The sequence below is a fragment of the Schistocerca piceifrons genome, chromosome 6 (assembly GCF_021461385.2).
Source record: "Schistocerca piceifrons isolate TAMUIC-IGC-003096 chromosome 6, iqSchPice1.1, whole genome shotgun sequence".
In the NCBI taxonomy this organism is placed as follows: Eukaryota; Metazoa; Arthropoda; class Insecta; order Orthoptera; family Acrididae; genus Schistocerca; species Schistocerca piceifrons.
This window is the reverse complement of record NC_060143.1, coordinates 256,328,101-256,340,201: the sequence shown is the minus strand read 5'-3', so window position 1 is coordinate 256,340,201 and position 12,101 is coordinate 256,328,101. Positions and strand designations below refer to the sequence as shown.

The 12,101-nt window shown below is 39.0% G+C and overlaps 1 protein-coding gene across 1 annotated transcript in view; it reads left to right on the top strand.

Moving 5' to 3' along the window:
- The window catches only part of LOC124803259 (neural-cadherin-like), a 121,275-nt gene that overhangs the window by 66,372 nt on the left and 42,802 nt on the right, over positions 1-12,101 (top strand). The window contains exons 6-8 of the mRNA XM_047264442.1: positions 2,576-2,689; positions 7,936-8,107; positions 11,784-11,973. Of these exons, the coding sequence (XP_047120398.1) occupies positions 2,576-2,689; positions 7,936-8,107; positions 11,784-11,973 (476 nt within the window). The remainder of the gene's footprint in view (positions 1-2,575; positions 2,690-7,935; positions 8,108-11,783; positions 11,974-12,101) is intronic.

Sequence of the window (12,101 nt, the reverse complement as noted above, 5' to 3'; positions counted from 1 at the left end):
CAGAGACTGTGAAATCGATAATCGTATATTGAGTCACACACTGATGGTTTTGATATGTCAGTCACTATTTTTATCTTGACTATTTTGTTAGGCACTACATGTTTGAGGGCATACCCTCATTATTTGGTGTATTTTACATACAAAATTTTTGTACAGCATGTTTCAAGCTTTTCACACAGTTTTATTTTATGGCATTTGTTCTTTTGTTTAAGTCTCTCGTTTGTCTGCACGAGTAGCAGAGTAAATTGTAGGTAGGGCACACATCACTGCAAGATGACCTGTGCCAGGACAGGCCAGTCGAACCATTAGGCCTTAGATGACAAGCTGGATTGATGGCCTTACCCAGAGAGAGTGACAAATCATGGGGGGTGAAATTCATGTTCAGGTCAGCATTAGTGATGGCTCCATGCGTGCGATCATCAAAGACCACTTGCATTACCACAAAATTAGTGAACAGAGGGGCCACCTCAGCTGACGGACGGTCAAAAGATGGACAGAATGGCATAAAGTCTGAGACACCCGCTGTGGTACCGCAAGGAAGGGCATGCATTTCTGTCCCTTATCATCCTAGGAGATGAAACATGGTACCATTACTTTGAGCCTAAGGGCAAATGGCAAAACCAATTGTGAAAACATCCCACATCTCCCACAACAACAAAAATTCAAAACTGTTAGCACATAATGATCTTCTTCTTCAACTACAGAGGCCCTCTGCTTATTGAGTTCCATAATCAATGTACAGCACTATGAAGATACTTCACAGAAACTGTGAAAAGTCAAAATGCCCAGGAAAACTGTTGGACAAAATCATCCTGTAGCACAATCATGCTCAACCCCACACTGCAATGATTTGGTTGTGAAACAGTGCAACACCCTCTGTACTGCCTAAATCTTTCACCATATGATTTTCACATCTTTGGCGACCTGAAGAAAGATACTTGTGGATGTCAGTTTGAGTTGGACAGGGAAGTGCAAGAATGGGTGCAGTTTTGAATCCCCTTTTTTTAAAAACAGGAATTGATCATCTCATCTCCCAGTGGGATAAATGTCTTAACATGCATGGTGTTTACTTCTGGATGGAACCATTCCATGGTCCCGTTGTGGTGGGTGTTCTGATTTCAGTTGACTGCCCCTCATATACTTCCATTAATATAGTAGAGATAAATGGATTTGTAAATGTGTCTAGCAAATTCAGATTGAATGTGACAGTTTAGTACGAAGACTCTTATGTATTTGTTGTACTCATTCAGAGGCCTCTTGGCATATTTAGAATAAATTACATGAAAAACTGAATGACTGACCAGTACATAAAAGCAAAATACCAGCACTTCCAATATGAACATTTAAAATGAAAGAAACTGTTCCTAGCTTTTGGAACTGTTAGTTCCTTACTCAGGGATGTAAGGTCAGCTTTGGGAAGGAGTGACCAATTAGTCAGACCTAAAGTTATAAGAGACCCAAATTTAATGAGAACGATGTGAGAACAAGGGAATTGAAAAGGGGAGGCCAGGGATGGGTATTCATTGAGCTTTAGGCTGGGGGATCACATGCATGCAGGATAGATTGGCCCCTTCCATACGCTCAAAAGGAACTGCTGCTGAGAGATAGAATCCAAGCAGCACAAGCACTAAAAAGGCTGATGAAGTCATCAGTGTTTTAGTGGGCTGTATTTTCAGTAGACACATGGTGACATTTATGTTTAACCACAGTTTGCCACTGTTTTCAGTTTCTTACTGCCCTTTCATGCAAGAAGGAACGCAACTGATGAGTTACCATGCTTAGTAGTTGCAGCATGAATAATAGCTTTCATGGCTGCTATAACTCACAGCCTGGCTCACAATCAGATAGCAAATATAGGAGTTTTGTGACAAGTCTACAATACAAGAGTGTGAGGGGATAGGTGTGAGAAGTTTTCCATACAGTTGAAAGATGTGGGATAGATTACAGGGTTGAGAGTAATAATGGCATAGGAGAGTGACTTTTTGATGTGGAATAGTTATAGCTGTCACCCAATCTACACCAAAAAGTCTCTCCCCTAAAGCCTTGTCACCCATGGGCATTTCATCAGCAGCACACAGCAGTAGCAAATGAAGTATACAGATAGCCCTTGTAAGACCCTTTACAGTCAGACAATACCCTGCTCACATTCCTTCACTCCTGACACCCAACAGCATCTCTTGTCCCTGCCCAACCCTTACTAGATGTGTCTTGCCCTCAGTAGGCAGAATCCCCCCTCAACCAGCTACCAGCTTCTGCTTGTAAAACGTTTGTGTCATTGCAGCCATGGTGGTATGTATTTAATATTTAAGAGAGAGAGAGAGAGAGAGAGAGAGAGAGAGAGAGAGAGAGAGAGAGAGAGAGAGAGAGCGATATTATCATGTCAAGTATGTGTACACAATACATCAGTCAGTTTCAGGTGAGAGAAGGCCTTTCTACATTTTTGTTTGTTGTTTCAATTATTGTCATACGGCTGATAACAGTGTGATGAAGTAGGTATGACAAAAAAACTAAAATCAATCTTTTATATGCACACAAATTGTATCAGTGTTTTCCATTGTTATCCTCTGTTCTACAGATTAAGAACCATCATCTACAATTCTGCCACAAGAGAATTGATGATTCCAATACAGAGAGAGTAATCAGCCTGGATTCTGTTGCTGTGGATGATGGACAGTGGCATACAGTTAAGGTAAGTAATGTAGCAGGAGGGGCTATTAAACAGGAAGCCCAGTAAATAATTGTAAGAAAAATGTAAAGCCAGACAGATGGCAACAGAGGATATGTATGTGTCTGGAAGCCAGGCAGCTGTTTTGTCCTTTCTATGTCCTTGTCCACTCCTTCAGTGAGCAGTATCTATCCTCACATGCATATTATAATGGATACAGCTGCAACATATTTAATTTCAGTCTGACAAGTATAAAAAGCATTTCATTTAGTTATATTTATTCAATGTTTTTAAAGCTTAATCTGCTCCTGGTAAACTGATTTTACAGTTAAAATTATGTTGTAATATATAGTCCTTATATTTCCATTTATGTCAATATTCTAAGGCCAGGCTAAGCTGCAGTTTTCCATTTTCAAATTATTTAAACTGCCTATCAGCTTAAGGGATCTAACATTCCTCACCAGCACCAGATATTCTTCCCCTCCTATGACAGCATCCCTCTGAGTAGCCCCTGCCTGGAAATCCAAATAGGGTACTATTTTACCTCCAGAACAGGTCATCCAAGGTTGTCGGGAAAATAACAGCTTTCAGGCATTTGCAGGCATTGTTGGCTAATGTTACTTGACCAGATCAGTCAGTCATCCAGACTAATATCCTGTAAATACTTAAAAGGCTGCTGCTCCTCTTCAGGAGCTATATGTTAGTGTGGCCTCTAACAGATACCTGTCTAATTTGGTTGCACCTACAGTATGGCTATCTGTATTGTTGAGGTATGCAAGTGAACCAAACAAAGCAAGTTATATGGTTCTTCTGTACAGTATGAAATATTATTAAACCAACAAAGAGACAGGTGGACTGGTTAGTACATACCTTTGGGAGGCCAAACTTCCAGTACACCTGGTGTTGTGCTCTTCAGTGCAAAGGCAGGTTTCATGCAGCTCTCTTTGCTAGCCTATCCTGTGCAAATCTCTTCATCTTTGCATAACTACTGCTGTATACATCCACTAGCTTTGTTAAGTCACACTCTGGCCTCCCCCTACAGTTTTTAGCTTCCATACTTTTCTCTATTGAAAATTAACTATTCTTTTATGCTTTATGATGTTCCCTATCATTTATCCCTTATTTTAGGTAAGTTGTGCTGTAAATCTATTTTCTCTTAAATTTGATTCAGTACCTCCTCATTAGCTGGCCAGCCCACCCATCTAATTTTCAGCATTCTACTGCAACACCACATTTTTAAAGTTTTTATTTGCTTCTTGTCTGTACTGTTCATCATCCATATTTAACTTACATAGGTGGGCTACATTCCAAATACTCTCAGAAAATGTTTGCCAACACTTAAATTAATATTAGTTGCAACAATATCTCTCTTTTGAGAGAAACTTTTTTGTTGTTTTTACCAGTTTGCATTTATTACTGTCTTTACTTCTTAAAAGTGATTTAACATATAAATTACTGGCCGAGAGGTTCTAGGCGCTTCAGTCTGGAACCACACAACTGCTGCGGTCGCAGGTTCGAATCCTGCCTTAGGCATGGATGTGTGTGATGTCCTTAGGTTAGTTAGGTTTTTAGTAGTTCTAAGTTCTAGGGGGCTGATGACTTCAGATGTTAAGTCTCATAGTGCTCAGAGCCATTTGAACCATTTTTAACATATAAATTAAAAGAAGTGAAAGCCCTGCTTTCCAATTTTCTGTGAATCTGGGAGAAGAGAGAGATAGAGATGGAAATTACCTAACACTATACCCTCTCTACAGGATTCATTTTGGACCAGATTAAATTTTAAGGCAACACTTTTCAACTATAGTTACTGGTGGTCAGCATGATGGCGGTGACCATTAGAGAGACACCTTCGTTTGAAGGACACCAGGATTGGATGAATACATTCATGGGATGTAGTTGGCAGTTACAACCAGCCAGGCAATAGCAACATCACAGATCTGGTGAATTCCCTCAGAACTCACTGAAAAGATACATAATTTTTTGCAGAAATGGCCATTTAAGGTGGCAATAGAATATAGTGTCTACCCTACAGAACCGCACTGATCTGACCTTAGATGGTCTGACACCTGCCTCAGTCCAACTATCTCATTTCTGGTGCTTTTTTACATACACAGCCAACATTACAGTCAGGTCTAGACTTGTCAATGACTAATTATCTAAGACATGGATCAGTAGGCAGTCGACCATTGATAGGTGTGATAGTTTGATCAGATTTAGTATGAAATAACTTGTTTCTAGCTCAGTCAATAACTATTACTGTGCTGCATTTGTTTTATAAATTAGTCACTGTGTACTTCTTACATATTAGAGTGTGTAAAACTTAATTATAGCACCAATTACGTGAAAATATGTGACACTGTCTTCACAATCAGAGGTGATCCCAGTGATGTGAGTGACTGGATCAGTACAGCTGACATTGAATGCACAATGGAAGCAAAATTAACTGATGACCAAATCATTGACACTGTAACTCAAACAACTGATAAGAACGAAAAAGATGATGACAGCAACAAAGACAATGAATCTATCACATTAGACACTAAAAATGCATTTGATACACCCATTCAATACATTGAACAAAACTCTATGTCTACCCCAATAGACATTTTGTGGATTAGGAAATGGTGAAACATTGGGGCAAAATCTAGGTTGATGTCTACTAAGCAAAAAAGCATAACAGAGTTTTTTCATACTGCTTATGAATAGAACGTTTTTTACTGTGTGATTTGTCATATTTTAAACAGTTGGGTGCAAGTCAGTTGTGTGTCAATGCAGTACTGTGATAAGGTATGTACAGGTATTAAAGTTATGTTCATTGTAACAGTATCTTACCATTATATAAAGATGTATTTTACTGTACAGGCACTACTGAACATTACACTTTTGGGTAAGATTTCTTAGTGTTTCAACATTTTCTTTTTGCTTTGCTACTATTTTAACATGGACCAGTATTTCAGACAATATTCACAGTCCAAAATTGAAGTTGTACTGTACTGTACTGTTATGTTATGGGTCAATAAAAGTGTTCCTCTGATAATCTAACCTCGTCGTCCTCCTCCTCCTCCTCCTCCTCCTTCCCTCCACCCCCCCCCCCCCCCCCCCCCTCCGGGCTCACTGTCCTGTAGGAGTAGGATTAGCAAGGAGGTTCTGCTGTAGTTTCCTTGCTGGGACAAAGTTGTTAAATAGGACCCAGCAGGTTCACTCAACCACACTTCTGTCAGTGTTCTGGAGTAGTTAGCACATAGCGTCCAGGTCCATCACAGAGGACCTAAAGGGTGACTGCCAGTGACCATCAGCACATCCCAGCAAGATGCTATAGCCTGCAGGATAGGCAACAAGCCATCATGCTCCACTGTTGCTCCTCACTGTTAATGTTCCTGTCTCTCACTTGTTTCACCCTTGTAGGTGTTTCAGTAATTTCAGTTTTGTAGCTCTGGTTCTAACTGATGCTCAATAACCTTTGAACTTGATATTGAATACTTTTGCTTGATACCGAAGACTCTTTTCTCACAATTTGAGTGTTTAATACTTTTTTCATGTTATCTTGTTAATCTGGAATGCTGAATATTTCTCAATTATGAGTCAAATTTGTGCTCTTCCTTTTGTTATGATTGTAGCCTATCCATTCTGTTCACCTACATCTCCATGATTAATTTCAATTAATCCACCTGCAAAATGACTGCTTGGTTCACACCTGCAAGTAAGATTGAGTCAGGTGCTTCCAAGGCAAAAAGGTACAGCATCACCTTCATTGAATGCCATTTATTACCAGAAGCAGTGGCCAGGCAAGGTATAACACCACATTCTGCCATAAACAGATATTCTGCTATCAGAATAGCAAAACTCATCTGCTGTTAACAGTGTCTCATTTGCTAATATAATTCCTTCATAAATACCTGACAAATCAGTTACATTTTGTTACCCATATTTTACTTTTATTTGTGTCCATACAAACTATTTTCAGAACACTACCTGTTTCATTTTTGTATGTCAAACCTTGTGGTCGATGGTCTGTCAGACTTCAGTTGTTCACTTACGTAATAAAGTGAACACCTGTAGCCATCGTTTTGATGTTATTTTTTGTGTCTCATTACACCATCTTCAGGCCTTAACTGACACTGAGGGGGTGATCTCCAATTGTATAGATGATCCCATAAGTAGGCTAATGTACACGGGCTTCCTTCTACAGAACTGACACTGAGGGGGTAACCTCCAATCATATACATGATCTGCAGAAACCAGTTCATATATGTTGGCCACTGATGGGATTATGTATATGATTGGAGGTCACCCTCTCAGTGTCAGTTAATGCCTGAAGATGGTGTATTGAGTCACCAAAACTGATTGCAATATAATAACATAAATATAATGGTTGCAAGTGTTTCATTTTATTACTATTAATTTCATTCAGCTGGTCTTCTAGGCACATTGCAAACACTGACAGAATTATAACGTCATTGTCAAGCCTTAAAATTTCTATTTCTCCTCTCTGAATTACAATTCCCTCTCCAGATCTCTCCCTAGTGTCATTTACTTGTTTCTCTAGGTATAGACTGAATAACATGGACAGTAGGCATCATCTCTGTCTCTTTTTCATGTCTTTCTACTCTTATAACTGCAATCAGGTTTTTGTACATCTGGTAGATAACCTCTCACTCCCTATATTATACCACTGATAAATGCAGAATTCCAAACATTGTATCCATGTCAACATTGTTAAAAGATATTTATTAATACGCAAATGCTATAAATTCTAGTTTGCCTCCCTTCAGACTCTCTTCTAAGACAAGACATAGAACCAGTCTTGGTTTTTGAGTTCCTACATTTCATCAGAACCCAGACCAGTATTCCTGCATGCCTGTTTCCACCATTCCATGTTTCTGTTAAACTGGTCTTGGGTGGGATAGATGGATGAGTGTTTATGATGGCAGAAGAGCAGGAAGGGGGGAGGAGGGAGAAGTGGTCATAGATCATTCAGAAGTCATGCTGAGAGGAAACCATATTGTTTGGGGAGGAAGGACTGAGCCTGGGATTTATGCCTCATGAAGGTAAGTACAGGTGAGACTACTGTCTCATTGTGAATTTAACATCTGTGTGAATAGAGTTTTCCATTAAACAGGAGTGTGACACATTTCAGATGAATGTTATTCATTTTGTTTAGTTGTTTGGATCTGCAATTTGCAATTTCTTAACATTTTAACTCCATTTCCATCACAAATTCATTATCTGTAATGTTGTAAGTAATTGAGACTTTTGAAAAAATCCCACAGGTTTCACAGTATGGCTTTACAGCCATTCTAAAACTTGATGTCGGGGAAGGCCGATATTATAATGAAAGCGATCAGTGGAATTTTATTAGTGTACAAAATGAATTATATGCTGGTGGATCTACAGAAACTGGAAGTAAAAATATGCTTCAATTTTTTGGTGATTTCCAGAATGGTAAGTATTATGAGATGTGTTATGCAAAGAACAACTGTTTTTTATTATTATTTTTAGTTTTATAACAATATCTGTTGATCCCAATAGCATTAGAATTACTAGAACATGGAACAAGACAGAAACATAAATAGAAACAAAACCACACACACACTGTTCAGTTGACACAAATATCAATATGTTTATACTACATATTATCTCCATGTTTTCTCATTTGTGTTTTTAAAAAAAGGAAGTGAGTATCCTTCATACCAAATTAAATATTGAGCTCAGAAAAATATAAGGGAATTTGCAAAACAATGGTCTTGGGCCTAATATTTCCAGTAACATGTTTTATATTGAGAAAATGTATTGTAACATGGCAGACAGGTTTTATCATTAATTTATGTTAAGTGTTTATCCACCCCAACTCTATGTTACCTGAATAGTACACACTGTCCAATATATATATGCTTTAGCTGTCAATTGAAGGAGTTTGTTTTTAGTTATATCTTTTATTTTGTTCTGTGACAGAAAGTGTAGTCTTGAGCTTTTCATTAATTTTTCTATGTTAGTAAATTATGTGTTCCATGTGTCACTTGCAAGATATTATCTAATAACATGGAATATGTCAGTTTACAGTTTATTAACTTAATTTGTAGTTCCCATTTATAGATGAGTTCATGTAACAGAAAAAAATATTTACTTGATTAACCCAAAGTAACAATTTTGCATTAAGTTAGCTAAACTTCCTGAATAAGATCTCTGCTATGGAAGAAGAGGAATAGCCCAGAAGGAACATTTTTAGTTTACTTTCAAATTTAACTTTGTCATTTATCAGGCAGCTAATTCCCATATTGGACTAGACAAACTTTTGGCAGAACAGAGAGTACCAGTACAGCATTTCAAAGCATTTGGATACAACAGAACATGAAATGGGATATACATAGTAGTATACAGGATTAGCCCAACTGATTCATCATGTTTCAAAGCACTGTTTATTGACAAGTACACAACATACAAAGATGGATCATTCTTTTCATGAAAAGATAGATACACTTAAGAAAAGCCACCTTGCTGCTCAAGTGCGTGCTAGACAGCAGACCTGTGACAGCACTGTACAAGATGGTAGCAAAGCAGGAGAAGAGTTTTTGTGTCTTAAAATACATGAAATGTTTGTCATTACAACCATTCAGCATGCATTTGTACGCAAATACAGAAAACCTGCACCAGTCGCTGTATCAGTATCTCCATCCACATCAAGCCTACTGACACCCAACAATACATCCACTTTGAAACTGCCACCAATTCCACATCAAGAAGTCCCTTCCACACAACCTAGCCACTCATGTGCATTTCATCTGTAATGATGAGCATTCCCTCTCCAAATATGCCAAATGTCTCAATGGGGCCTTCACAGACTGAAATTACCCAACCCCACCCTCTCCAGAAACAGACCCCTTTCTCCACACCAACCATACCCCCATAACCACTGACCAGCCACAATGGAGCATCCCACTTGGGACTCAGTGTTGCTCAGGACTGGAGCAAATGAATTACTTTCTCTGCCAGGGCTTCTATTACCCCTCATTGTGCCCTGAAATGAGATCTGTCCTGCTATCCCTCCACCTGCATACCTGACTGGCCAGCAGAGCTGACTCCCATTCAGGAGGCTTGGGTTCAATTCCTGGCTAGATTGGAGATTTTATCCACTCATTGACTATGTGGTTTGTTGTTTTCATCATCATCAATACACATGTCACTGAAGTGGCATCAAATAAAGACTTGCACTAGGCAGCTGAACAACTCTAGATTGGATCTTCTGGGTAATAATGCCATACAATCATTTCATTTCATCCTCCCACAGTGGTGCTCTGCTGCCCACCCAACCTGCATGATGTCCTTGTCATCCCTATTTCACCACTGCTCCCAAACCCTTGTCCCATAGTCAACATGCCTGCAGTAGACCTAGATGCAAGATGCAAGACCTGACCCATACAACCTCCCACTAGCACCTACTCCAGTCCTGTCACAGATGTCTCCTACACTATCAAAGGGAGGCTCACCAGTGAAAGCAGCTGTGTGATCCACCAACTAGCTGCAACCATCAGCATTCTATATGAGCATGACCACTAATGACTGTCAGCCCACATGAACGGCCACCAGCAAACTGTGAACCAAGAAAGAGCCGCACACTCAGTTAATGAGTGTACCTTCCAACACAATGTGCTTGATTCCGGCAACTGTTTCATAGCCTGTGCCACCGGGATTCTTCCCACCAACACCAGTATTCCTGAACTGCACATTCTTGGAACTAAAAGGCCTCAAGCTTCACTAGGCTCTGTTCTCTACCTGCTTCTAGCCACTTCCAGACTCTCTCTAGCCTTACACACACCTTCCATCCTACCAGTGCACCACCTGGGTTGTTCTTTCCCAGTCTCTACTTCTCTTCTCTCCCCTTTTGTCAACTCCCCCCCCCCCCCCCCCCCACACACACACACACACACAGCCACCAGATTAAACCGAGAGATTACAGTGGTCACGTATGTGTGTTTGTGTGTGTGTGTGTGTGTTTTATGCAAGTGTGACTGTTTGTGTGTTTTGTCTACATTTGGTGAAGGACTGAGTCTGATAGCTAATAATATCTAGCAGTCTTTTTCCAATGGTTCTATCTGTCACTCGAAACCTCCTATATGTGGGGAGTAGCAATCTTGTCTTTTTGATATTATTTTTAGTCCAGTCCAGATTTTAATTGTTTGATTCTTTCCTATTAGAGAAGTTGTTATAGTATAAGTAGTTCAGCACATACCTGGTGTAGCTCTTATATAATAAACAGAATACAGTGAGGTACCCTAAGCTGTTTGTGTAATACAAAGATGGATGATACCACATATGCATGTGGAGAAATTACAGTTGGAATCCCATAGGGTTCAATCATTATCTCACTATCTGTCTTGCTTTATGTTAATTGTATACATTTTTGTGGGAGTCATGAGGCAGAATTTGCCCTATTTGCAAATTATACAAGGATTTTGTTTGAAGCTGAGCAAAGGAGCAGAAACATGAAAACAGTAAATGATGTTTTTGTGAAAGTTACTAACTGGCTATTTTGGACATATGGGCTAGTTTCAAACTTTGAAAAATAGAGTCTCTCTCTCTCTCTCTCTCTCTCTCTCTCTCTCTCTCTCTCTCTCTCTCTCTCTCTCACACACACACACACACACACACACACACACACACACACACACACACAGGCATGAAACAATGTGATATGTGTAGTAAAGTATAAAATACACACAATATTTATTTAATTTGTGCTACCGGCACTACAGAATGGTCATTTCCTGCACTACAACAAGGTAAACAGATGAAAAATAGCTCTCATTTAAAAAACTGCACTAACCCATTGTCTAGTAGGTTTCATAAGTCCCTCACAGTATTTGATGGCTGTGTAATATATCTGTTAGTTTCTGAACAACTTTGAGATAGAAAAGCTGATAAAAGATTTATCAAGATTTTTAATTTCTATCAGATGGTCTTTCAGGAAAATCAATTTCTTCTTACATACCAATGTACTGATTATTCATTTATACACATTTTACAGTGCAACCTTATTATAACTGAAACTTTAGTGTGTAGATTTTGTACCATACATGTGCATTTAATACATTTTTAACTGTTGATCTGTTTGTGTGTTCAGGGTGCATTGATGATATACGTTTTGATGGCAAAAATCTTCCTCTTCCACCATCAGTGAATGGTACTCAGTGGGCACAAGCTGTTCTAGCTCAAAATGTGGAAAGAAATTGCTTATCTAACATATCCTGTGATGAAGTTGTTTGCCAAGAACCTCTCACATGTCATGACATATGGAACAAACATGAGTGCAAGTAAGTGTTAACTGCTATTTATACTAAAATTATTATTTATTTAATAGTCTGGTAAATCTAGTGTCACACTGTGTACGATAGACACTGGATGGTCCTTAAGTGCCACAAACTTTTCTTACAGTAAAATA